At 36.3% G+C, this 27,561-nt stretch overlaps 1 protein-coding gene across 3 annotated transcripts; it reads left to right on the top strand.

The window, feature by feature from the left end:
• Positions 1 to 4,147: 4,147 nt before the first annotated feature.
• Positions 4,148 to 26,663, top strand: LOC122106506 (MAP3K12 binding inhibitory protein 1). Of its 3 annotated transcripts, none has more exons than XR_006147191.1 (9): positions 4,148 to 4,328; positions 7,649 to 7,768; positions 9,481 to 9,705; positions 9,803 to 9,899; positions 13,089 to 13,154; positions 13,389 to 13,541; positions 18,474 to 18,571; positions 24,787 to 24,895; positions 26,050 to 26,121. XR_006147191.1 is itself a non-coding variant. In XM_042677864.1 (9 exons), the coding sequence occupies exons 1-9, from the start codon at positions 4,200 to 4,202 to the stop codon at positions 26,155 to 26,157; spliced, it is 1,032 nt and encodes a 343-aa protein (XP_042533798.1). In that variant the 5' UTR covers positions 4,148 to 4,199; the 3' UTR covers positions 26,158 to 26,663. The 3 variants fall into 3 exon arrangements, 2 of the variants coding, with proteins under 2 accessions (XP_042533798.1, XP_042533797.1); XM_042677864.1 differs by having other exon boundaries at positions 24,787 to 24,825; positions 26,053 to 26,663; XM_042677863.1 differs by having other exon boundaries at positions 24,787 to 24,825; positions 26,050 to 26,663.
• The last annotated feature ends 898 nt before the right edge of the window (positions 26,664 to 27,561 follow it).

Raw genomic sequence — 27,561 nt, 5'->3', positions numbered from 1 at the left:
CTACAGTGCCACGTCCAACTTTTTCTGCTTATGTGGTATTGAGGAATCGAACCTAGGACCTCATGCACTGAAGGCAAGCACTCTACCACTGAGCCACCATCCCAGCCCCACTTTAAAAAAAAAAAAAGAAAAAAAAAAAAAGCTGCCCTCGTGGAACTGATCTACCCCACCTAGACCTCACCACTGTCAAGAAGCAGCAGTAATCCATTCTTTTTTTTTTGGGCCTGGGCACTGTCCCTCAGCTCTTCAGCTCAAGGCTAGCGCTCTACCACTTGAGCCACAGTGCCACTTTCGGCTTTTTTCTTTTTGCTTATGTGGTGCTGAGGGCCTCAGGCATGCAAGGCAAGTGCTCTACCACTGAGCCACCTTCCCAGCCCCAGTAATCCATTCTTGATGGTAAAGTATCCATGACCTAGTTACTTTATAATGTTGCTTGGGTTTTGCCAACTTAACATCAACATACTGGGGACTAAGCTTCTAGCATATGAACCTTTGGGGGAAAATATCTACATCATCAAAAAGAAGAAACACAGGCCCAAATCCCTAAAGAGAAAGGAAACACTTAGCTTGATCCCTAAAATTGCATGAATGTATTTCTTACAGGCAATTTCCAGCATTACATCATGAAAGTGACATGTAAACAAAATCCCGTCAAGCTCCTGGGTTGAGTGGCAGTGATAGAGGTTTGGGGGAGGTGATGTAGATAAAAATCTTAGGACAGAGTATCAGGGAGAATGGGACTCTGCAAAGAAAGCAAGCTCATGGACCACAGAGGACTCCTTGGAGTTTTGGCTAAGAATCAAACCATGGGCATTACAAATTTGCTGCCCCAAAAGAGAGTAAAAAAAAGTTTGCATTATTTGAAAGAAAATTGTTTATAGCATGTTCACTATCTTTTATAACCCTCCAGGAGTAGAAACTTGTTTCCTTTTATTATATTTTATCCACCTGTTAATTTTAGCCAAATAAATTGAGCTGAACAAGCTGACACTGTATTTCCTTCTTGCCTATGTTTCCACAGTTTCAGTTACTTGTGGTCAACCATAGTCTGAAAACATAAGTGAAAATTCCAGAAATAAGCATTTCATGATTCCAAACTGCATACAGTTCTGAGTAACAAGATGAATCCAGTACTATCCTATACCATCCTGTCTGGAACATTATCCCCATTTGTCCAGGGTATCTCAGTATCACATATATATATATGATACATACAGATACTCATAGTTCAGTAGGGAAATATTTATTCAATATATTTGAGTATAAATGTTACAGTATAATAATGGAAGTATATACTAATAGAATGGGTAGATTAGAAGAGGAGAAAATAAGCTCTTTGTGAGAAGGGGTGTTAGGAAAGATTTCCAGGGAAGATCTCCTAATTGGAATTTGGAGACAAAAAGGAGTTCCCAAACAGACAACAAGGGCATAAATGAAAGTCCTGGAGGAAAGATTTGTGAAGTTTTAAAGATGTAAAAAGTCGTTTTGGGAGCACTAGATAGGTTGTGGAAGAAAATGAGCCTGCAAATTCAGGCAAAGGTCATATCATAAAATTGTTAAATGTCATTTTGAGGAACTTGGAGTCCTTTAGTAGGTGATGAGGAGTCAGAGATGATAAATGTATTTCCCCTTTTTGTATTAGGGAAAAAATTGTATTACATACTCAACAAACATTAGTTGAGTACATGTAACATTTTAGGCATTTTTCTGGGTTCTAGATTATTTAATAGAATTACGCCTTTAAAGTCACCATAAAAACATTATTTTTGTTGTTGCTATAAGGTAGGTAGCCTAGATTTTATTTATAGTCTCTATCTTCCCAATTAATTATTGGCATAAACTTGTAGGACAGTATTCTAATTCTGTTGGTAATGCTAACCACACCACTTTGAATCATTTCTGCCAGGCAGCAGATTTTTCAATAACCCACTTCATAAACTGTAATTAGTCTTCTATAAAGGGAAAATTATTTCTTTCTAAATTTCAATCTTCATTATGTTTTTGCCATGCATTATTATCTATGCATTTCTATTTGGAGTTAACCCAAAGGAATTCTCATCTTTTCAGCCTACAAACTCCTCAATTTAAAATAGTTTTCTATTATAAACTTCTATTATATAGAAGAAAGTAAGAATTTCTGAAATTAGCTTAATAGGCATCAGGAAAAAGTAACAACAGTCATTAGTCAGAAAACTATTACATGGAAGAACTAATAAATACTAAGTACTACTAAGAATCAAATGCGCATCAGAATTACAAATAGACTGTGTGTGTGTGTGTGTGTGTGTGTGTGTGTGTGTGTGTGTGTGTGTGTGTATTGACCATCAGTTAATTGTATATTAGGGTTCAGGACTTAAATTTTTAAAATGAGAAATAGCAAAGAAAGAAATAAGCAACATCTTCAGTATTTATTACATGTATACATACTATGTTGTATTTTAACATACAAAGCATATTCCCAAATGTGTTGCATTTGTGTCCTTCATAGATGAAAACAATTCTTCACACTTTGATGAAAAAAAAAAGATCCAAAGTTGACTGTTTGTGGACAAAAATAAGTTATTTTAGGACAAAATCTTGCACACTGTAATTATTCTGTATCAACAAGAGAACCAGCCAGGTGCGAGTGCTCATGCCTGTAATTCTAGCTACTGAGGAGGTTGACTGCTGAGGATAGTGGTTCAAAGTCAGCCCAGGCAGGGAAGTCCGTGAGACTCTTAGCTCCAATAACCACCAGATAACTGGAAGTGGTGCTGTGGCTCAAAGTAGAAGAGCACTAGCCTTGAGCAAAAAAAAAAACAAAAACCCTTAGGGACAGTGCCCAGGCACCTGACCCCCCCCCCCCAAAAAAAAAATAGGAGGAAGAAGAGGGAAGGGGGGGAGAGGGGGGAGGGGGAGGGAGAGGGGAGGGGGAGGGAAGGGGGAGGAGGAGGGGGAGGAGGAGGCGGCAAGTATATGGTAATATGGCAAAGAATTGTGGGTTTACATTAGTTATTAGGATGAGTGACTTGACTGAGAGGGTTGCTCAATTTATCATTGGATTTTCTGAAGGCTTTTTCTATCTCTAGGCATACGCTGACTATCAGCCACATACTTTGCTATTAACAAGGGAAGAGACAGGATTTTTCAAGATCCTGTCAAGCCTGGTGATCCCTTTTTATTTCTTCAGAAATAAAAGCTAACCAAGAGGCTTCCTAGGGACAAGCAAAAGAAGTTCTTTTTTTACTGCTCTTATTCCTATTACCGGAAGCCTATTCCTCTCTTTTTATTCAGTTTATGCTGAAACTTAATACATATTGTACAAGTTTCCACCTTTGCTTTCAGTTCTGTAAATGCATTAGCCTATTAGAATAAAGAGTTTTAAATCCGTTGCCTTACCTTTAACTTATTTAGATTTCAAGCCTCTTCTTTTCCACTAGAGCTCAACACTAAAAAATTTTCTAAACCTTTTCTCCAAATTTTGTAACTTCTAATAAAAGTCTGACCAAAAGGTTACAGTGTTCTTCAGATGTCTTTGTAACAAAGCTATCTGATAAATAATACGTTGTCAAAAAATAATACTTTGTCAAATTTCAATTCAGCTTTATGTTCTTCTGACTTCAAAGATTATGGTCACATTAAATGACCTGTGTTAAATTACTGTTGGATTCAGATGGACAGGTTTTCACTTGGAAACTATTTTAGGAGTGAGTCTCGGTATAATTATCACAACTTGGGGTGGCAAAGGAGGGAAAAACTTGGCGAGCGAGAGACGGGTGACATTGTCCAAAAGGAAATAAAACTCTTTATCTGATTTCTGTTAACTGTGATCCCTCGGTACAGCACTTTTATATTAACAATAAGAAATACAAGTTAAAAAAGAGACTGATGCGTCTTTAAAAGCTTGGCATAATAGTGCCATTCTTTTGTGAAACAGGCCCTACATCCCAACAAACCACATCCACACACACCATCGCAAAGACAGGGTACAACCTCGTGCTCGTTAGTCATTTCCCGCTCTCGAAGCTCAAGGCGAGACTTTGCCCTGATTGGTGCTCGGGCTTGTCAATCACCTAAAGAGAGCGAGCGTGAGGACTGAAGACGGATCTCTGAAACGCGGTGATTTTTACGTCATCGCACAGCGACGAAAGCAGAAGAGGGCGGGGCTGAGCTTCGGCGCGTCGCTCCGCAGCGGCGGTGGGGGCGGCAGCGAAAGTGTCATGGCTGCTGCCGCGGAGCTTAGTTTTCCCAGCAGCGGTGACAGGGACCTGGAACGAAGTTGCAGCCCTCATCTCTCCCAAGAAGTGCTCTGCGAAATTTTTCGGTCGCTGCACACGCTGGCTGGACAGGTGACTGGAAGGCCGGGCTTGGGAAACCCATCGGCCCCTCCTCCTCCGGCATTGCTGGAGGTGGCTGGGCTGGAGGGGGGTGGGGAGTGGGGGGGGGGGAGGCCGGGGGAGCGGGGAAGGGAGCCGGGAGGGGGCCCGAGGGGGGCCGGCCTGGGTGGACCGGGAGGCGGGGAGCAGCGGAGCGGGCTCCGGGTGTGGGCCGCGGCCTGGGGTGGGGGAGCCGAGCCCCGCTGTGTCCGGCCGCCGTGGAGGCCGCTGGATGATGGCCGTACCCGCGTAGCTCGGCCCCGGCTGCCGTGGTCTCGGAGAAATCTGGCTCTGAAAGGAGCACGGAGGCGCCAAAACTGCCCTGAGGAGTTAGGGGGCAACTGGTGCTTAGAGTCCCCCCCCCCCCCCCAGCCCCCTCCAGTTTATCCATCAGACCAGTTGGTTGGTCATTGCAGCCTGAAATTTTGGGAAAAGCTCTCTCTGGACATTGTTGATTTGCTGATTCTCCCCCTTCCCCTCCCCCTTTTTTTTCTGGCTGTTAATGTGCATCTCTTACTCTCTCCGACTGGGAGAAAAGTAAAAGGCATTAAAGTTGATGAGTTCATGCTTGGCGGATGCTAATTGGCATTTTTCTTTAAAAGGTCCTTACACCCCTTGATAAAATCGGTTTCAGCAAATTATCAAAGCAAGTTTTAAATGAGTAAAGTATGTTTTGTTTTAAAAATACATTTCTTATATAATACGAGCCGTTTCTTAGTCTGTTCTTGGGCTGGGACTAGTGAAGGTAATGAACGCAGCCAGGCATTTGTGCCAATTACTATGAAAATGGAATTTGTCTGATAATGTGAGAATTATTTTTACCAGCCTTTGGTGGTTTTAATCTCTTAAAGTCCCCATATATTTGTTGTTTCACATACAGTTTTGTGTAAGAAAGCAATTATTAACAAAAAGATAACTTTCAAACTCAGTTGCTTACCAAAGACAGCAAAAAAAAATGTTAAGTTTAGAGACCTGATTGTTGTTAATATTTCGCTTAAGACTCAAGACCTTTAAGTAGAGGCTCAAAACAGCACTTCATTATAGCATGGATATTGGAGCCTTAAAGTTTATTAATATTGTAACATCAAGAAGGAAAAACAGTTCACTTATTATTTACAGGACTTTGAAAAATTACATTGAGAAATGACGTAAAGATTTGAGGTATTTTTCATACTAAAATTTTCAAACTCGTAGAAAAATTTAAACAATCGGAATTCTTCAAGTTCAGTTAGAAAAGTGATTAAATTTTACTTACTTTACCTGTCAGGTGTTTAACTATTTGTAAGTTTTCAATGACATAGTGAAACGACTTTCTATACAGAGTGTCAAAAATAAGATTATTTCATCAATTAAATGATAGTATTTTGGTATTATTTCTGAGACATATTGGTTAAATGTATTTTGAAAGCCAAACTATACTCCACCTGGGAGTATTTCCTTTTACAACATGCTTAAAGGATTATCAAAATGTATATTGTAATATGTCTTAAATTCATCCTAAATGTTGTATTACTAGCTCTCTTCAATAGAAAACAAAAAATTGAATGTTGAAAAGTACTAACTTAAAATTGCAGTTGCTGGTTTTATCCTTTTTGCTTGCCACTGAATGGCCCAGTTTCACGAAGTTAAAGATTTAGTGTTAACTTGGGTTTTTGTATTTATTTAATGTTCCTACTCAAAGTGTGTGTTTAGTCTATAGAAATTCTCAAGTAATTAATTTACCCCACCAAAATCCACAGGGTAAAAAATGGATACAATTCATATTACTAATGGGGAATTTTTGAATGTATAACTAGGCATATTGAGATCATTTTTTTGTGACATGTAGTTTTCTTAACACACAAGATATCCTTAATTGCATTTGAAAGCTTACATAATTATACTGTGCTGACATGAAAATGTGATCAAGGCATTAAGATTAACTTTCTATAAGTTACATTGTCTAGAAAATGAGATGTGTTGTTTTGGTTTGGGTTTGTCTGCTCTTTCCCAAAACCATATTCATAAAGTTTCTGTAACTGTAGATTTCTTGGAGGACTGTAAAAATATGATAATGAGTTAGACACACAAAAGTTGTCTAACAACATTACATAGGTATTAGAGTAATACCCGTTAGGGCTAATGCATTAATGTGAAATCTCAATTAAATTGATAGAAACTTATCTTTACCAATGAAGCCTACAAAAATTTCCCTTCATGTCTGTCAAACATGGGCTTTAAAGTGCTTCTAGCAAATTTCTGGAAGTAAATTTCTGTCACATAGTATTTATTCAATATTGTTGATCTGGAATCTATTTGATTTTATATGCAGTGATTCTTCTTTTAGTTTTATCATTACAATAAGATCTGTATTTGAACTCATGTAACATGTTTTAGTTTTATAAAAAATATGACTAATTTTTAACAAATTATTCCCTGAAAATTAAAATATAATGTACTTGATTCCATTATAGAATATACCCTTATACTACACAAAAAATGATTACAAAGGGAAGCTCTCTTAACATTTTCATCGATCTTGTATTAATTTTATAGTGAGATTCTTAGTAGTTTTCTGGATATGATTTTGTTCTAATAAATTAAAAACTGATAGGGAATTTTAATGAATAAGACCTCACCTCTTACTAGAAAATACTTTTTAGCCAAAAGCCTGGACATTCTATCCAGTTTCTATTTTACTGTTTTTCAGCTTCAGACTTCTATAACTAAGTAATAGTTTAATTTTTGAAGTAGATAAGCCAGTTGCCATTTATCCCTGGTCTTTATATCTATGAATAATCTTGATTTTTAAGTTCTTCTAAAAATTGAAGTTGGAAACAATAAAAATGTAAATGAAGAATGAAGTATTTTAGGTTTCTATTTGTGCATATGTTTAACAAAGAAAAACATATTAGAACTTTTTAAAAACAGTTGTACGGCTTCTGTTTAATTCCTTGAGTTGGAAGTAAGAGAATTCTGAATAAGACAAGCTTATTTTGGACCCCATCCAAAGGGTTTTTTTAGATGCTGAAGTATCTGAAAAGTCTTCATCTTTTTATCCTTCATGAATAGTCTAATCTCTAAGATGGTCCCATTATACAGACATAAAAATAGAATTCAAACAAGATGTTATTTTTTAAAATGGAAACTACCTTCTGAGCCTTTTAAGATGATAATTAAGTAGAACATTTTATCATTAAAAACTTGATAACAGAGCAGAATAGACATTTGTTACTGCAAAACAATCTTATTTTTGTGACAATCCCAGCTTAATCGTGTAATTTTTGTGATGTTGCTGGTTTGCCCTTTTGAAGCTTAACCTCAAAGATGATGTGGTGAAAATTACAATCGATTGGAACAAGCTCCAGAGCCTCTCAGCATTCCAACCTACATTGCTTTTTAGTGTGCTTGAGCAACACATTTTGCATTTACAGGTAAATTTCTTGTTAGAAATGTTAACTTGATATTGAAAATAGAAATTGATTGCGATTAAATTATCTGAGTATTTCATCAGTTCTATCTTAACACCATATTAGTACTGTTATTAATAAAAGGCTACTTAGACCTAGATTAAATCTAAACCTGTTAATTTCTGTAGTAATCAGGACAGTTTAAGGGAATATAATTCAATAGACCAATGTGAGTGAGACTGGATGAATGTAGTTTTATTCAATTCTAGACTTGCACTGAAAATTCAATACAGTTCCATCTATGGTGGGTTATAATTAAGCAATAAGACACGGCAGGTGTGTGTCATGCTATGATAATGATTCCATGCCTTGGGTGAGTTTGGAGGCTCATGGAGTGCTTTCAGTGGTTCAAGAAGTGGCATTATCCCAGCATGACACATCCTGGAGTGTCTATTGCAATTAAACAGTTTCAGCATAGTTTTTAAAAAGAAAGTAATTTCTGTGACATTAATGTCTCATCTTAGTAAGTAGCCAGTCACTATTTTAACAGTTTGAAATAATTCATCTCTGATATTGGAAGTCAATATTGAATTGAATTTATGAGTTGTTATATTTTTTAGTATTCCAGTTCAATAACTGAACAGTTTATGGCATTGTTTGTTGCAGTTGAACATCTGCAGCTACAGTTGCAGTTTATCTTTAATCAAAGTATAAAATGTGAAGTCTCAAACTGTACTGGTGGCTTTATTCTGATGAAGATGTTATAGGGTTTCAGGAGAGTATTTGGTATGGCTAACAATGGAAGCAAAATTGTAGGTATGAAAAAATTGGAACATTGGTAAGTGTTGGTGTGTTTTGACTAATGGAATAGACATTAATTTTCAATCTTGCATTCAGTGACTTCCAGGGAAAAATTAACTGTGTTTCACATTAAAAGAATAGTTAACCTTGTTTATAAAGGGCAAAGTAAAGAGCTATAGAATTGAAATGAGGCTTGGGAGGAGGGAGAGAGGAATTGAAGTAAAATGAGTAATACAATTTACATTGTACAATAGGATATTTTTTTGTCCCCTCTGTATAGTGATAAGCATGTACCTGTTTTCAGCCGTGGATCTTGTTAGCTTTTTTTTTTTCTTTTCTGTTTCATTTTCTTTTGTAAAATTTAATCTTATGACCCAAGAAGAAGATAGCCTGCCATGTCAGGAAAGGCCAGTGTGTTCACTCAGCATAACACCTATATATTTCATGTCCAAGCTCTCTCATTCACTTTAGGCAACTGCAGTTTCAAGTGGAGAATCTCCAGTGATACAGCGATAATGCAGGGCTTTGCTGAGTGAGAGCTGTGGCTCTCCTGTTAAGGAGGAAAAATACTAAGCCTTAGTGTTCTAAGAAGGCATTTGAATGACATGTTAATTAAGTGGCATTGGTGCCAGAGGCTGAAGGCTTTGATTTGGCACAAAATAAAAGATGACTGACAGAATGATTTTCTCAAAGAAATTTTTAAATTTCCTTAGGTTTTCTTTCTTTTTTTTAAATAAACAAATTTATAGCAAATGGTAATGATCACAATAGCAGAAATTAGCAAGTACTTGTATATGACTAGACATGTATATCCTTGTGTGCCAATTTTTATATTTAATAATTATATTAAAATTTTTACCTAGTGGAAGTTTATATTAGGTATATCATTAATTTTGGTAGTTTGAACCCAGCAGATGCAGTTTTGTTCTTTTCAGCCTTTTTTAGAAAAACTTCAACCTCTGATTAAGGAGGAGAAGCCAGCTGCTGTTGAAGAGATAGAAAAAACAGAAACTATGAACAAGGATGAACTAAATGCCAAATTTCCTAGTGGTGATCAACAAGAGGAAGAAAAGCATAAAGATTGTGATTTAGGAGATGTGAAAAAGGCACAGATCCATTTTGATCCAGAAGTAGTTCAAATAAAAGCTGGAAAAGCAGAAGTAAGACCTTTGGTGGAATGAGGGAAGGGGGGTGGGGTTATTACTTTCTAAAAGCCCTACTGTGTTTATATCAGTAAAACATACTTTTTGCTTGTAGATTGACAGAAGGATATCTGCATTTATTGAAAGAAAACAAGCTGAAATAAATGAAAACAACGTCAGGGAATTTTGCAATGTTATTGATTGTAATCAAGGTAACTACTTAGCAGTTAATTTTCACAGCAATTTTTTAATGTGTGTGTGCTGGACCTGTGGCTTAAACTCAGGGCCTGGGCACTGTCCTGAGTTGTTTTTGTTCAAGGCTAGCACTCTACCACTTGAGCCACAGCTCTATTTTCAGTTTTTTTTTCAGTGGTTAATTGGAGATAACGGTCTCCCAGAATTTTCTTGCCCAGGCTGACTTTGAACTACAGTCCTCAGATCTCAGCCTACTGAGTGGTTAGGATTACAGGTGTGAGCCACCAGTGCCCAGCTCTCATAGCATTTTTAAAGCAATTTTTACAGTTGCTCTATTCCTTTTTTTTTTTTTTAAATGACATTCAGAACACAATTCAGTTTATTTCACAGGTGTTCAATTACTAAGGTAGTGTAATTTCTTTGTATTTAATAATAGTCTATTACAAAACTGGTTTTCATTTTGTTACACAAATAAATATAAGGTGGTTCAGTCTCATTATTATGAAGGTACAGAGCAATATAGATTTCAAGCTTGAAAATGGACTTGTGAAATTATGTTAATATAAAGTGAACTTAGTAAAGTTAATAATTTTCCTCAAGAGGGAGCAGTTTTCTTACTACTCCTGAGCTATATAAAATGTTTTATGTTACAATTCAGCCAGTTTGTCATGAAGACTATGAGGATTTAAGCTTTTTTCCTTTCTCTCATAACATATACATTGCTACTATTCATCACATTTCCCTTTCCCTCTTCATTTGATTGTATAGTACATTTACAGAGCTGTAGGTATGCTGCAGAATACAAACTATTGAGTAGAACTACATCATGTTCAGGAATTTTAGTAATATTTAGGACAAGTAGTCCTTAGAAAAGAAAAACTTATGGAGAAGGATTCATAATTGGGATGAAAATTTTTTTGTTACTTCTGATTATCTCTTGGCTAACTATGAATATAGAACTGTCAAATGAACCTAGAAATGACTCATATCACAGTATACAATGATTCTTTTAATGAAATAATACAGATTCAGTTTGAGTCCTACACTGAATTTTTCTATTAACTTTTACATGTGTATCTCTAAGTTTGGTATATTTTCCCTTTAGCTTTGCAGAACAGGTACAACAGTAGCAAAATCCCAGGTACCACAACCCAGCTGCAAGCAGCTCACAAGAAAGGGTTTGTTGAAAGAGCAAGCACATGTGTTACTAATGTTATTCCTCAGTTCTCCCTGCTAACTCTATTATTATAAACCACCAGGGGATAGAAATTGACAAGAATTGAAATGCTCAGCAGGATTCCTTGGCCTATTCAGTCCTTCACTGGCTCCAAACAGTGCTAGCAAGATTTGCTGTGGAGAGTGGCTAGCACTCATAGGTTCACCGTGCTGAATTCCTCACTGATGGGTCAGTTAATGTATATATTTGGAATATAGTTCTGGAATGGATGAAAGCTTCTTATTTAACCCTTGGCCCAGTGAAAGGGTAGGAAAAGAATGGAGAGGTCACCACCCTTTCAATATACTTTGAGATTCTCCAAATCAAAAGAAAATGACTACATTTAATCTAAAGATGTAAAAGATGACTAGATTTGGAATTATTTACTCAGTTTAACTTACTAATAGAGCAATTAAACTTCAATAAACAGAAATACATTTTAATGTTGGTGTATGTTAGTGTATTCCTTAGAAGACCTCTCAGTTTGACCATAGTATAGACAATGGACTGTTGAAACTCAAAATATATAAAGGAAAACTTTTCTAAATAAAAGAATTTTTCTTCAGTACCTCTTTTACTCACCATTCCTTTACAAAGCAGTTAAAGGAACTTTTCAGCTATTTATTGCCAATTAATGATATTTTTATTTCAAGCATTAGTATGTGTTGCTACAAATTGTATAATATATGACATAATTGTGTTAATATGTAATAGTATCTTGACATTTTTGCAGTCTCCTCCCGCCTCCCCCTGCCCCCAGACAGTTCAACTTCAATATCTAAAGAATGTACTTTTCTACTTGGAGAAGTTTTAGAACAAGTTTTCACAACATATCTTTCCTACTGCATTTAGAAAAAACAAAACAAAAAGGACTGTATGGCTTTTTTTTTTCTTTTTTTGCTTGTGTGCCAGTCCTGGGGCTTGAACTCAGGTCCTGGGTACTATTCCTGAGCTTGTTTGCTCAAAGTTAGTCCTCTACCACTTGAGTTACAGCTTCACTTCCAGCTTTTTGGTGGCTAATTGGAGATAAGAGTCTCATGAACTTTTCTGCCCTCGCTAGTTTTGAATTTTGATCTACAGATCTGTTTCCTGGGTAGCCAAAATTACAGGTATGAGCCATCAGCACCCAGCAGTTATATGCAACATTTTTTATTAGGATTTTTTTTTTAAATGAACATTGGAAATCCTAGAGTGGGAAAGTATGGTTGTACTTGAGATTTCAGGGTCTTTTTTAATGTGTTGTAAAATATGTTAACTATGCAGTTCATTTTTTATTAGATATTTACTAACTTGGTCAGTAATGTCAAAAATCCTGGATTTTAAGTAAATAGTTTGGAAAATATTTTATATTTTAGTACAAAGATTGCAGTGAAAATGAGTTCTGTTTCTAATGATAATGTAAAGTTAAACTATGGTACTATATGTTATATAAATTATTTTCCCCAAAGGCCTAAGAGGTTTTTTTAATAATACTGGCTTTCATTAAAAATGGTATGAAAAAAGAATAGAAACTGGGGCTGGGAAGGTGGCTCAGTGGTAGAGTGTTTGCCTTGCATGCATGAGGCCCCTGGGTTCGATTCCTCAGCACCATATAAGCAAAAAAAAAAAAAAAAACGCCGGAAGTGGTGCTGTGGCTCAAGAGGTAGAGCGCTATCCTTGATCTGAAGAGCTGAGGGACAGTGCCCAGGCCCAGAGTTCAGGCCCCATAACAGACAAAAAAAAAAAAAAAAAAAAGGTATGAAATTATACTACTTAATGGATTTCTGTATGTAAATCTGAACATTCAATTTAAAATAATAGGGGATATGGATTCATTGTAGAAGATAAAATTTACTCAGTTCTAATTTGTATATGATGGTAATTTAATTATTACTACTATTTAAAATTATATTCTTTTATGAGTAATATGAATTACTAGAAGTTTATCAAAATCTCATATATTTGTAATTAAGAATACATTTAAACTAATACTCATCTAAATTCTCCTTAGAAAATAGTTGTGCAAGAACTGATGCCATTTTTACCCCTTACCCTGGATTTAAAAGTCACGTAAAGGGTAAGTACCTACCACACACTATCTTTGTCACTGGCAGAAGTTTATTCTAGAGTACTAGCAAAATAGAAGTTAAAACTTTACCACTTAAATTGTGTTTATTTTAAAACAAAGATAGTGCTTTTCCTCATCCTTGGGTTTGTGATATCTTCATGAAAAGAATATAAAGTACTGTTAGAATTTCTTTTCCTATTTTTGAAATGTAAATTTACACCAGCCTTAAGTTTCTTAACTTAGTTTCTAGAGTTGTGAATACATATGGGCCACAAACTAGACCTGAAGGAATCCAAGGGTCAAGTCATAAACCTGCCAGCATGTTTCGAGATTGTGGTAATCAGGCTGTGGAAGAACGACTACAGAATATTGAGGCTCACTTGCGATTGCACACAGGTAAGCAATGAGTATGCTAAGCCCCATAATGTACGTTTACAAGTGGTTAAGGAAATCCTTACTCAGTTGATCTCCAAATTATTGTTGGATATCCATTATGTCTGATTGGTACAGATATGAAAAAAATATTATTACGTTAAGCAAAGTAAGCCAGATCCAAAGAAACATAGGTTGTATGATTTCCCTCATTTGTAATAATTAGAATGTGCCTGTAAATCTAGAAGTAAACCTAATGGACAGTAAAAAACAAAAAATTACACTTAGACACGATAAAGTAAAAAACAGGATTCTAAACATTCACACAGTGAGACAGAAGGAGGATATTCTTAGGGGAGGATCACAAAGGCTCAATAGCTATGTGTGTATGATCATATAAAGTGATGCTTATGAAATTAACTTCAAGAAATGGAAACTAGATTTTTACTTTTTGTGTTTTGTTTTTTCCCTTTAGTTATTGTTTTTAATTTCTGTAACTTTTCTATGTAAATTTGTCTGATTTGGGAATTGTACACAGAAAGGGTAGAACAAAGGGTGAACTAATTCAGCAGTGTTACTCACTAGACTTTATGTTGAAAATGAACTATACAGCTTATGGAGGAGGGTGGTTGTGAGGGAAAAACCTGGGGGAAAATAAGGGAAGAGGTGACATTGTTCAAAAAGAAATGTACTCATTACCTGACTTATGTAACTGTAACCCCTTTGTACCTCACCTTTACAATTAAAATTTAAAAAAATATACTGTTAACTGATCTCAAGGAATTCAGTTTTTACTTATGCTTTTTCTCTTCATATTTTAACTACTTTCCTAAAATTGAGAAAGTGCTAGTCAGTAAGTAACAGATTCCAAATAGATCTATTAGTCTGTTTATTGAAGTCACAGCTGAAAACTTAAGTGGTCTTTTCCTGTGATCAATTTCAGAACTTAGAATCCTCTCTGACTCTTATCACTTGCTACCAGGTATAGAGTGGTAATACATGTGGTCCTACTTCTCAAGGATCTCTAAGTAAGGATAAGCAAATCAATAAATATATACCATAGGAAAATGAACTAACACTTATTAAACATAACTGCCAGTCACTATGAAAGTGTTATGTATATATCAGCTTAGTGCTTAATAGTGCCCTTTTGAGGTTTTAGTGTTGTTAACAATTGTACAAATAAGGAAAATGAAGTTTAGAGAACTCAAGCAACATTACCAAGAGTGTACATAACAACTGGAAGCCCAGCCCAAATATCAACCTGGAGGTCAAGCCTTAGTCTCCTCCATTTAGTCACCATGTCATGCTGGTTCTGACTTTGAAATGCATTCCATATCTGCCCACTTCTGTCTATCTCCATGACTTTATAGATGAAGCCACCAAGATCTCTGCCTTAGACTGTTGGAAGGATATTAACTACTCTGTTTGCCACTGAACTTTCTCTTTCAGTTCATTACTTACTCTGTGGCCAAGTTGCTTCTTTTTCAGCTTGAACCCAATTTTGTTTCTACACAGATTAATGATTTTCTGTGGCCTTTACGTGCCACAAATTTAGTATTTATACATTTGTGCAACAAATAGTACTGAACTGCTTGAAATGTTAAGATTACATCTGAACAGAAATTCTGTTTGGGGTAGACAGGCACTATAAATAATAAGTTACATGAAATGCTTAAAAAAAGTGGCTGAAGATAAAAGCAACTCTACCAAGAGAAGGGAAAGAATATTGGGGTCAGAGGAAGTCATAATTATAGATACGATACTCCCATATTTTCAGGCATATCTCCGGACTTCACATCATCTGGTGCCCTATGGCCTTTGTGTTCATGCTTCCCTTGCCAAACCTAGACTGGTGTGGATCCCCTTTTTATATGGTTTCATAGCACCTGCTGCTTCCTGCATTCCTTTAAATGAGTTATTATACCTCTATTCATTTAATGTCCATGTTCTATGCTAGCTAATAAGGTCTCATCCAGTTCATTAGTAGCTAGTAGCTAGTACAATGCCTAGAGCAAAGCAGGTACCCAAATGTTTATTGTATAACCGTTTGTTTGTTTTACCACTTTCAGATATGTACACAATATAGAGGAAGATAGAAGTAGCCTTAGCTCTTGGGAGAGGTCAAAGGATGGCATGAAGTGATGTTTGAGCCCTTGAGGTATTAGTAAGAATTTTCCAAGAGCCAGGTATTCTAAAAGGGGGAATAGTGTCTGTAACAAATTTCAGGAGATCAAAATACTGTTCAGGATATTTTAAAGCTAGCCTAGCTGTGATATTTGCTACCTAGAGGTAGAAGATAAGGGAATGATAAGTTTTTAAGAGAAGTAAGGCATTGACATTAAGAATCACTCCCACAAAAGGAAATGAATTCCAGATGCAACTGTATAAAAGAACTGACCAGTTAAATAGTCAAGTAGTTAACTTTTGGATAAATATCTATTGGATGCTTACTATGTACCAAGCACTATTTTAAAGTATAAGAAACACTGAGATGATATGGCTAGAGGCCCTGGCTTCAAAGACTTATAATATAGATCGGAGAAAGATTAATAATGATGTAGAATTTTAAAGGGCAGATACAAAGCATATGGTAGAGGCACAAGGATCCTTGTATAGTCCAGGCAGTGCCTTATGACCTAGTAACTTGAACTAGCTCTGAAAGGTATAAGGGATATGAGAAGCCAACTTAAAAAAAGTTACTCAAATTACCTTATTCAGGAGCACAGTCAAGTTCCTAAGATAAAGAATATATTCTCAACAAAGTCCTAGAGTTTTTAATGCTTAAAAGTAAAAAATAAATGTAATTTAAATTGATGAAATAAGTTATATTCTTTAATGGCATAGTGATTGTCTAATCGTGTATTGATTTAACCAGTAAATATTGAGTGCTTGCTCTGTGCCAAGCATTGTAGTCTTATGGCCCATAGAACAAAACAGAACTCAAAAAAAAAAAAAAAAAACAGAACTCTTTCTAGAGCTTAAATTAGAATAGAGAGATAAATAAACAAGATGTTGGCTGGTAAAGATATAAAGAGGGGCTGGGAAGGTGGCTCAGTGGTAGAGTACTTGTCTTGCATGCATGAGGCCCTGGGTTCGATTCCTCAGCACCACATAAGCAAAAAGAAAAAAAGCCAGAAGTGGCACTGTAGCTCAAGTGGTAGAATACTAGCCTTGAGCTGAAGAGCTGAAGGACAGTGCCCAGGCCCAGAGTTAAGATCCCACGACCGGCCCTTCCCCCCCCCCCCCCCAAAAAAAAAAAAAAGATATAAAGAAAATCAAGAAGATAGGTAGTGCTGAGTATTGGAAAGTAGTAGTAGTAACTGATATTTTTTAAATGGTGTCAGAGAAGGCCTTAGCGATAAAGGTAACTTTTGAGCTAAATCCTGAAACTAGCCAAAGCAACACTTGGAATTATGGAAGTAAATGGAACCACAATTGCGAAAGCTATCATGGTGCTTTATTGAGTTACAGAACAAAAGAAACCTGTCGCTGGAAATCTATAGGGAAAATGTAGGGCCTTGTAGGCTAGTGTACAGATTTATAGACTATTATAAAGGTTTCATTTGAGTGAAATGATAAGTTGGAAATTGAAAGATTTAAACAAATTGAATACACCCTTGATGCAAGGCAGAAACGGGAGATCAATCCAAAGTTGTGGTAATTCAGGGAGCTAATAGTAGTAGTCAGGATTAGAATGATTGCATTGGTGGTGTAAGAGTGAAAGAATATATTCTTTTTTTTTTTTTGGCCAGTCTTGGGTCTTGAATTCTGGGCTTGGGCACTATCCCTCAGCTTTTCAGCTCAAGGCGAGTGCTCTACCAATTGAGCCACAGCGTCACTTCAGGTTTTCTAGTGGTTTATTGGATATTTAAAGAGTCTCACGAACTTTCCTATCCAGGCTGGCTTTGTACTGGGATCATCAGATCTCATTCTCCTGAGTAGCAGGATTACAGGCGTGAGCCACCAGCACCCAGCTTAAGAATATATTCTTGAACTTGAAATTTGAGTGATCTTAATTTACTATTGTTCTTCCCCAAAAGGTTGTTAATTCAGAATTTATTAGAAAGCCTCTTTTTAATATTCTTCTGTTCAAAGAAGGAAAGATAATGGGCCAGGCTCCAGTGGCTCATGCCCTGTACTCCTAGCTACTCAGGAGCCTGAAATCTGAGAATTGTAGTTCAAAGCCAGCTCAGGAAGGAAAGTTTATGAGACTCTTATCTCCTGTTAACCACCAGAAGTGTCACTGACTAGTGGTAAAGCACTAGCCTTGAGCAAAAAGAGCTCAGGGACAATGTACCCAGGCCTAGAGTTCAAGACTCATGGACCAACAAAAAAAAGATTGCATATTGGTAGAAATATGAATTAAATAGTGATAGGACATACTGCAACCACTGAATTAAGTTGTCACTTGTCACTATGCATTTTTCCCCCCAAGTTATTTACATAGCCTATCAGAAATACAAAGTGTTGTATACAGAAACTATTCATTACCTTGTAAAATGAATTTAACACAAAACTAGCATTATACAAAGTATAATGTGACTCAGTAACTCACTGTGACTCAGTGGTAGAGTGCTTGCCTTGCATGCCTGAGGCCCTGGGTTTGATTCCTCAGCACCCCATAAGCAAAAAGAAAAAAGCCAGAAGTGGTGCTGTGGCTCAAGTGGTAGAGCGCTAGCCTTGAGCTGAAGAGCTGAGGGACAGCGCCCAGGCCCAGAGTTTAGGCCCCATGACCGGACCCCCGCCCCCCGCAAAAAAAGAGGAAGTATTAATTTGTCTCATGGCATACCATGTGAAACTATTAACTAAATATTCCATTCTGTTTCACCTTAAGTTGCTTATGTATTTCTAATTTGTTTGCATAAATGTTTGTGCATGGTTGTATAAGAGTAAAAAATTACAAGAAGAAAGAATTAGTCATTGGTGTTTCAAAGTTTTTTTTAATGTCTTTAGGTGGTCCAGTGCCAAGAGATATTTATCAGAGAATTAAAAAACTTGAAGATAAAATCCTTGAATTGGAAGGAATCTCTCCTGAATATTTTCAGTCTATTGTGAGTATCAATGTCTTTTAAAAATAAAGTACTATTGTATTTTCCCGATATTTCATTGTGTAATTCAGTGATCTGTAATGGAAATGATATTTTAATAATTCAAAGATAAAGGGACACGTTCTATGTGTAAGGGGCTAATATACTATTTCTTTTAATTTCTTATTCTCAGGGCTAGGGATGTGGTTCAGTTTAGAACACTTGAACCTAGATGTGCAAGGCCTTGAGTTTGGTCTCCAGCTCCCTCTCCCTCCTGAATATTTTAATATTTACACATTTTAGTAATGGAGACTTTTTATTATACATTTCCCACAATGTCTTAAGCCATTTTCCTGTCATAAGTAGTTGTACAATGGAATTGCCATTTAACAAAGCAGTTTATGAGTACAATGTCTTGATCAATGTCACCCCTTTCAACATTCTCACCCATCCCTCCCCTATCCACCCTCCATCCCTCCCCTATCCACCCTTTGCCTTATTCTTCTTAAATTTGTAGGATATACATTGAATTCTTGTCTGCATTTTCCCTCTCTTCATTCATATGCCCTATTCCCCTTAACCCCACCTCATCTGTTTCAATTACCTGCTTCTGTTGTATGCTGGACTTTGATTATCAGGGTATGGAATCGGTCCAGATTCCCTCTTGATGGATGAATGGATCAAGAAAATGTGGGATATATACACAATGCAAGTTGACTCATCCATCAGAGGAATAGTATTGTGCCATTTGTAAAGAAATGGAAAGACTTGGAAAAAAAAATGTTAAGTAAGTCAGGCCCAGAGAAACAGGATCCTTGTTTATATATATGTATATATATATATATATATATATATATATATATATATTACACATACATACATAGATACGCATACAGTCATAGACACATATATATGTATCTATGTAGAAGCTAGATTTACCTTAAAAACTCATAAGTAAATATGTTGGGTGGTATGCAAATGTATATAAACTTCATTTTTGATAGAGTAGCAATCTTTCCTATGTAGTAGAGTGGATATTACAGTGAGGCACAGAAAAGAACTATTTTTAGAGAAAAGTAAGTCATAACACAAAAGGGCAGCAGATCCTGAAACACAGAAATAGAGTTTTAGTGATATATTGCTCTCAAATATGAAATGAGGTTTATGAAAGTATAAAGGCTGCTGAGGCATGGCTTAAGTGATCCAACACCTTGCCTAACAAGCACATGGCCCTGAGGCCCTAGATTCTCAGTATTAGAGAAAAAAAGTAGTAAGAACTGAAGCACAGATTAATTGAGAAGATAACTAGCACATGGCAAAAAAACTCACTAAATAGTATCATTTATTTAATTCCAGAATTCATCTGTGAAGTAGTGTATAAATGAGGATGAATCAGTCACTTCCTTTATCTTAATTTTAGAAAATGTATTGGTAGTTCTATACCTTAAAAAGATCTTCCTGTAGAATTATTCTTTTTTTTAATTGTAAAAATGTTGTACAGAGGGGTTACAGTTACGTGAGTAGGGTAATGAGCACATTTCATAGCGAGCATTGTTACCTCTGTAGGATTATTCTTTGAATATTTCTCTCTATACAACTTCTTAATAATAGTGATTAAGAACTCAGGTAATTTTTTGCTTCAGATTCATACCTTGTTAATATAAAATTCTTGTTAATAATAGAATTGATATTGCAAGAGAATATGGTAGTGTCAGATGCCTCTAGAAAGACCTTTCTTCATTTATCCCTTTGCTTTTAAATCTGAATCCTAAAGTACCTAGACTTACTTAATAGAAAAATAAGTATTCCATATTATAATTTTGTGGGTGTTTATTTTTATTTTTAAATTTTTTCCGTTGATTTTTACCCACTGTCAGGGTTTGAATTCAGAGCAGTGCACTTGCCTAACACTGGTACCATACCTTCAGCCTTAGTGTATATGTATGTGCTTGAGTGAGTGTGTGTGTAGTACGAATTTATTATACATAGAATGAAATGTTTTGTTAAAGAAATAGAACTGACAGATTGTAGAGGATCATAAATGCAATGCCTACAAGCTTTATATCAGTTTTATTGGCAGGGAAAGTGGGGAGCTTTTGAATATATTTCAGTAGAGAATTGACTCGTGAAAATAGTATTTAGATAGATTTAGCTGATATAGGAGATAACTAAGAATAAGAAGATAATTAAGGATAAGGAGGCAGTATTACACTAGCTTAGATGTGAAGTAAAATTCTGAAATAATGAGAATAGAAAAGATAAATACAAGTAGGAAAGCAAAGTTGAGAGCTACTGAGCAAGTAGAAAGAGGGGACAACAAAGCAAAGTCTAGTTTCTGTCATTGGTTGTATTTAGAAAAATCTAGAGGTGGAATATTTTATGAAAATACAATGTGATTTAAGTTTTTTGAGATATAGGACTTACTCTTGAGACAACTGAGAAGCTGTGTTAAATGCTAGTTAAAACCTCTGTGGATGATAACACTGTAACTGTCACTGAAGTCTGACCCTTGATGTCTGCCTGATTGCAGGATCAGGAAGAACTAAAAATATAGACTATGTTTTTGTATTTCTAAGCCTATAAAATTAGAACCATAGAAAATGAGAAAATTAGCCGGGCGCCGGTGGCTCACGCCTGTAATCCTAGCTACTCAGGAGGCTGAGATCTGAGGATTGAGGTTCAAAGCCAGCCTGGGCAGGAACATCCGTGAGAATCTTATCTCCAATAAACCACCAGAAAACCGGAAGTGGCACTGTAGCTCAAGTGGTAGAGCGTTTGCCTTGAGCTGAAGAGCGCAGGGACAGTGCTCAGGCCCAGAGTTCAAGCGCTATGACCGACAAAAAAAAAAAAGAAAAAAAGTGAAAAAATTAACCTGAGGGATGATAAGACTAATGCTATTTATTTATTATATGTAAAAAATTTTGACAATACTAGGGTTTGACTCAGGACCTCTTCCTACATCCAGTCATCAATATCTATCAGCTTTTCTTACCTATTTTTAGGTATTAATCTTTTCTCATTTATATTCCTATTTCAGGATCTCACTACATATATATATAAGTACAATGTCTTAGATGTTTCAAATTTTTAAGAGGTAGCTTAATAGATTTTAGTGTATTTTTTTTTGAGGGGGGGGCAGTCGTGGAGCCTGAACTCTGGGCCTGGGCACTGTCCCTCAGCTCTTCAGCTCTAGGCTAGCACTCTACCACTTGAGCCACAACGCCACTTTCGGCTTTTTTCTTTTTGCTTATGTGGTGCTGAGGAATCGAACCCAGGGCCTCATGCATGCAAGGCAAGCATTCTGCCACTGAGTCACTTCCCAGCCCAGCTTAATAGATTTTAAAGATAGGATCTTTATGAATATTTCCAAAGACTGGTTTTAAATTATGACATTTGAAAACAGCAAGCATAATGTATTTTATAAGTATATTTGCATAGTACTTCATTTATAATACTTTAGTTGTATAGTTACACTTTTTGTATGGCAGTAATGGGATTTGAACTTCAGTACTGGGTTTTGGATGAATGTGCATAATATCTTTTCATTATGATACAGAAATGATCAATGTAGTTGTAAATTACCTGCCAACATAAAGGAATGGGGGAGAAGAGATCATTTTGAATTGCAGCTGTTTCCCTAATGCTCTGTGCTCCAAGTATTTCCTCTCAAATATCAAACCTTGTTTATATTCAGTTGTCAAAATATACATTTACTAGTTTATCATTCAAAACAAAGTTTAAAGCTAGTTTAGTTTACCAGGCAAGAGTATATGTGGTAAGTACCAGTGAGTCATTTTATTATGTTTTTGAGTTGTTGATCCACTGAGAGCTTTATTTATTCTCCTCATTTTGATTTTTCACTCTGGTTGTATGATAGTAATATTGATAGCTTCTATATCATTAAGCAAACTATTGCTTAATGATATAGAAGCTATCAATATTCTCCTGATTAAAGTGTAATGACATTAAAGGGAAATATATTTTTATTGAATTTATAAAAAAAGCCACTCCTGGGGCTGGGAAGGTGGCTCAGTGGTAGGGCGTTTGCCTTGCATGCCTGAGGCCCTGGGTTTGATTCCTCAGCACCACTGAGGAAAAAAAAAAGCCGGAAGTGGTGCTGTGGCTCAAGTGGTAGAGCGTTAGCCTTGAGCTGAAGAGAGGGTCAGTGCCCAGGCTCAGAGTTCAGGCCCCACGACCAGACCAAAAAAAAAAAAAAAAAAGCCACTCCTTGGATATTTAGGAGACCCAGCAATGGGAAGATTCAACATTCAGTCCTTGCTTACCCAAAGGCCACATGCTAGGTTATCTACAGCATTTTGGCAAAGGAAAGAGCATATCTTTAGCTGCTTTCTATTATTTCACTTAAAATAATTTTAATTTCACAGTGATTTCCTATTTTTTATAATACATAGATATTTGACACAAAAGAAAGTAAGTTTTAATTTCTTTTTTTTGTTTTTGGGTCTGGTTGTGGGGCCTGAACTCGGCTTGGGCGCTGTCCCTCAGCTCTTCAGTTCAAGGCTAGCGCTCTACCACTTGAGCCACAGCGCCACTTCCGGCTTTTTTCTTTTTGCTTATGTGGTGCTGAGGAATCAAACCCAGTGCCTCATGCATGCAAGGCAAGCGCTCTACCACCGAGCCACCTTCCCAGCCCAAGTTTTAATTTTTTATAAATCTCAATGGTCAGAAATGCTCCTGGGAATTTTCATGTATGCATGTATTCACAGACACTGGGGCTTGAACTTAGGGCTTCCACTCTTGTGGTTTTTTTCACACAAGGCTGGTACTCTATACTTGAGGCACAGTTCCACTTCTAACTTTCTGCTATTTAATTAGAGATTAAAGTCTAATGGACTTCCCTTGCCCAGGCTGGCTTCAAATTACCATCCTCTGATATCAGTCTCCTTAGTAGCTTGTATTGTATGAGCAACCAGTGTCTGGCTTCATGGAAAATTTTTCATATACTCAGTCTCTTTGCAAAATATGCCTTTACTAGTTTACCATTCAAAAGCTTGTGATGTTGTACAACTAAGGAATTCATCAGATCAAGGTATAAAAGGCTCAGTAATTGTCAGTTTAAAATATAAGATATCTCTCCCCACATTTTACTGTACTGGGATCGAACCAAGGCCCCTTACATGCTAAGCAAGTGCTGTGCCACTGAGCCACATTCCCACCCCAGATAGAACATACTGAACTAGCCCTAGGTATAAGCTCAATGGCCTGGAAGCTGAGGCAGGAAAATCAAAGTTTGAGGCCAGTCTGGGCTACATAACGAGTTCAGGTCAATCTGGGGTAAATATTCCACCATAGGCAACAAAACAAAACAAAACCTGGCTTACACGGTGGATTGTGAAAAAAGAGTCCAATGATAACACAGTCTTTCAGGGTTTAATTTAGTTAATTGATTTAGGGTCTAAATCTTACTCCTTCATACTGTATTTAGTGCTCACCATTTCTTTCGCTGGCAGATGACAAAATGGCTACAGCACTTTCAGATGTCTCAGTCACATTATAGCAGTGTCCACAATAATTCTTTCTTGAGTACTTTCCTCTCAAAAGATGTAAGGAAGCTTTTTCTAGAAATTCCTTAGTCCTTAGTCCCCTGTAGGCTTGCAGTAAGTAAGGATTGCTCATTGGCCAGAATTGGGCCCATTCCCATTTCAGTCACTGACAAAAGACTTTTGTGGTGGGATCAGCATTCTCTTGAGTCAAACACACAGACAAGCAGCGGATAAAGAAATGCATATTACTTATGATGCCATGATAGTCAAGGGGTGTGTATCTGTGTACCTCCACCTCTTGGCCTAGTCTAGCAAATTCCATTTTTTTCTGGCTATTGCTGCTTTGCTTGTTCAATAAATAGCCTGGAATGGAAAGGAAGGGTTTTTTTTTTTAAAAAAAACAAAACACTCCCATGAATATTTCTTTCCACATCACTCAGGAAAATTAGAAGGTGATAATTAATGTAATAAATGGGAAAGTATGTATTTTCCAGAGACAGACACGTTACTGCAGTGTTCATAGCATTATATATTTAAAAAACATTGGCAGGAAACTTTCAAAGTTTTCAAAGAAAAATATGTTGGTAGAAGATAATGCTTGGTAAGTTTTTCAGCTTATTTTTGTCATATTTCTTCAAGGCTACCCATGTTTTATACAGTATTCTATAAAGGACTTGATGCTTAGATTCTTTTTTTAAGCATTAGTCATTTTTTTTCTTTTTTCTTTTAAACTAGAACTTCTCTGGCAAAAGAAGAAAAGTTCAACCACCTCAAGTAAGTTGAATTGCTGCATCTTCATTTTGACTTCTGTAATGGATTGATGGGTTTTATGCATTGTTAACAAGTGAGTACTCTAGTCACTCTTAAATCATAGCCTGATAAGATTTAGGACTAAAGAAAATGGAAGTTAAGTTAGACAATAATTCATTGCAAGGGCAGTAGATGATGGCAATAGGCAGTAGATGGGTTAACTGAATACAAATATTCCTATCCTGTTTTTAATGTAGACAAATATATCAACAGCAAAATAAATGCTTAGAAATAATTAATGCTCAAGTAACTTCAGTCTCAAGGAGTCTAGGAGTCTCCTCTGCACAAAGATAAAGACTTAATTAGTCGTATATAAATCAAAAAGAAGGTCAGTGCTGGTGATTCATACCTGTAATTTTAACTACTTAGGAGGCTGAAATATGAGGATCCTGGTTCAAAGCCAGCTGGAGGAGGAAAGTCCATGAGACTTTTATTTCTAATTAACCACCAAAAAATGCCAGAAGTAGAGCTGTGATTCAAGTAGTAGAGCACTAGCCTTGAGCAAAAAAAGGGCAAGGACAGTGACCAGGACCTGGGTTTAAGCCCCAGGACCTGCACATACACACAAAGTTAAATAAAAAAAGATGTTTGTTAGAGGATGACTTAAGTCTACCTCTGTTCAAAGTACTTCATTAATTAGGTAAATCTTTGTAAGATTTTTCTAGACCTACTAATGGTAATATACATTTAAAGTTGGGGAAAACTTTTGAAAATGTTTTTAAGACTAGCATGTTATTAAATCGTAAAATTTTAAATAATTTTTTGAGAACAGTCTTTTTTGTTTCCAGTATTAGTGCTTGATTTTAGTTGATTCCTCAGAAGAGAATTGTAAGGTATTTTAAGCAGACTAATCCTAAAATATTTTTTTAAGTATTAGTTTTAAAAATACTCATTTTGGTTAAGAGCTTTCACTTATATCAAAGTACCAAAGGCTCAAGAGCGCTTTGTCACTAGGTAAGAGAAACAAAGTAAGAAATATTTTTAAGCCTTGGTAATTTTTATGCCTTTAAATACATCCTCAGGTCACTCACTATAGACAGTTGTTCAGTTTTACAATTATTCTCATGAAGAAGAAAATAACATCTCATGGTATTGAATATTTTAAATATTTATAGTTCATTTAGCACTTTATCTGCATCAAGATACTTCAGAGTCTTACTCAGCAATTTGTGTTCTTATTGTTTATAGCAGAACTATTCTCTGGCTGAACTTGATGAGAAAATTAGTGCCCTCAGACAAGCCCTACTCAGAAAATCAAGAGAAGCAGAATCCATGGCAGCTCACCACCTTCCTTGAAGAACTCCCCTTTTTGTACTTGTCATTTTCCTTTTTAATATACACATATATAACTTACACTGTAATCAATTAAATGGATGTCTGCTTATCATTGTAAACTTTCTGTGAAATCAAGGTTTGTTTTTAGGTGACTCTCGCTAGCAGCAAGTAATTTTCAAGTATTCCAATAAGATTTGAAATAATGGATGCAATGAAAAAGCATTATTGGAATTTGTTCCCTTCTGTTTTAAAGAAGGACTTTGGAAATCGAAAAGACCTAATTTGAAAGTAGTGGTGTTTCTGTTTGTTTTTGTGAACCACAAAAAGGAAAATTATTTTGATAATATTTAAAGTACTTTATATTTGTAACATTGGGTAACCAGTTTATCAGTTTAAATTAGTATTTTGCACATGAGTACTCAACAAAAATGTATTGCTTGAGATGAATTTTAAATGCAATATATAAACTTTATTTTTTGTTTTTCAGATGTCAGTTTTAATGTAAATAAATAATAGATCCAACTTTATACCTTTATTGGCTGTGTGACTTTGAACAACTTTGTGCCCTAATTTTTTAGTCTATAAAAAGGGGGATGAGCCAGGCGCTGGTGGCTCACGTCTATAATCCTAGCTACTCAGAAGGCTGAGATCTGAGGATCCCAGTTCAAAGCCAGCCTGGGCAAGAAAGTCTGTGAAACTCTTTATTTCCAATAAACCACTAGGAAACCGGAAGTGGCTCTGTGGCTCAAGCAGTAGAGCACTTGCCTTCAGCTGAAGAGCGCAGGGACAGCACCCAAGCCCAGAGTTCAAGCCCCACGACTGACAAAAAGGGGCGGGGGGAAATGATAAGAGAAACTGTTTTGTTGATTGTTAGGGAGAATATGTGAGATCATGTATGTACAGATTTTGAAACTGTCCCAAAGAAATGCTGAGTAAAGGTTAGCAATTATTATAAAACCTGATTTGATTCAACTTGTGGGTGGGAACAGGAGGGAAAAACTGAAAAAGAGTAAAGGAAGAGGTGACATTATCCAAAAAGAAATATACTCCATTACCTGAGTTATGAAATGGTAACCCCTCTGTACATCACATAATAACAATTTTTAAAAACCTCATTTGTCTTTGGACAGAAGGAAAGACATTACAAAGAAATTATATTGCTATAGTGGTGTGCCAAGCAGGCATATAGCATCACGCTTAGACTAGTAAGTTCTCAATTTATTCAAACACTTCAAAAATACCAGTATTAATCCACACCAATAACTAACTCTAATGCCTAATTCTACTAAACATGTCCCACACCCATGGAGTTCATGTGGCACATCACTTGGTCCAGAGGTCGAAGGGAGTCTGTCCAGGGTGTCCTCTGCGCTGCTCCAAATCGCTGGAGGGAGTAGTGTCTGCCCTGCTGAGAGGCTCCAGTGG

This window comes from Dipodomys spectabilis, unplaced genomic scaffold, assembly GCF_019054845.1.
Source record: "Dipodomys spectabilis isolate Male_0828 unplaced genomic scaffold, ASM1905484v1 ptg000042l, whole genome shotgun sequence".
Taxonomy (NCBI): domain Eukaryota; kingdom Metazoa; phylum Chordata; class Mammalia; order Rodentia; family Heteromyidae; genus Dipodomys; species Dipodomys spectabilis.
The sequence above is the reverse complement of the archived record's forward strand: the minus strand, read 5'-3'. Positions and strand labels throughout refer to the sequence as shown.

Excerpts from the sequence above, each read along its gene's own strand:
- LOC122106506 (XM_042677863.1), top strand. The coding sequence starts at position 4,200 with ATGGCTGCTGCCGCGGAGCTTAGTTTTCCCAGCAGCGGTGACAGGGAC. Across the intron at positions 7,769-9,480 it reads AACACATTTTGCATTTACAG|CCTTTTTTAGAAAAACTTCA; the intron begins GTAAATTTCTTG and ends TGTTCTTTTCAG. Across the intron at positions 13,155-13,388 it reads ATTTAAAAGTCACGTAAAGG|TTTCTAGAGTTGTGAATACA; the intron begins GTAAGTACCTAC and ends TTCTTAACTTAG.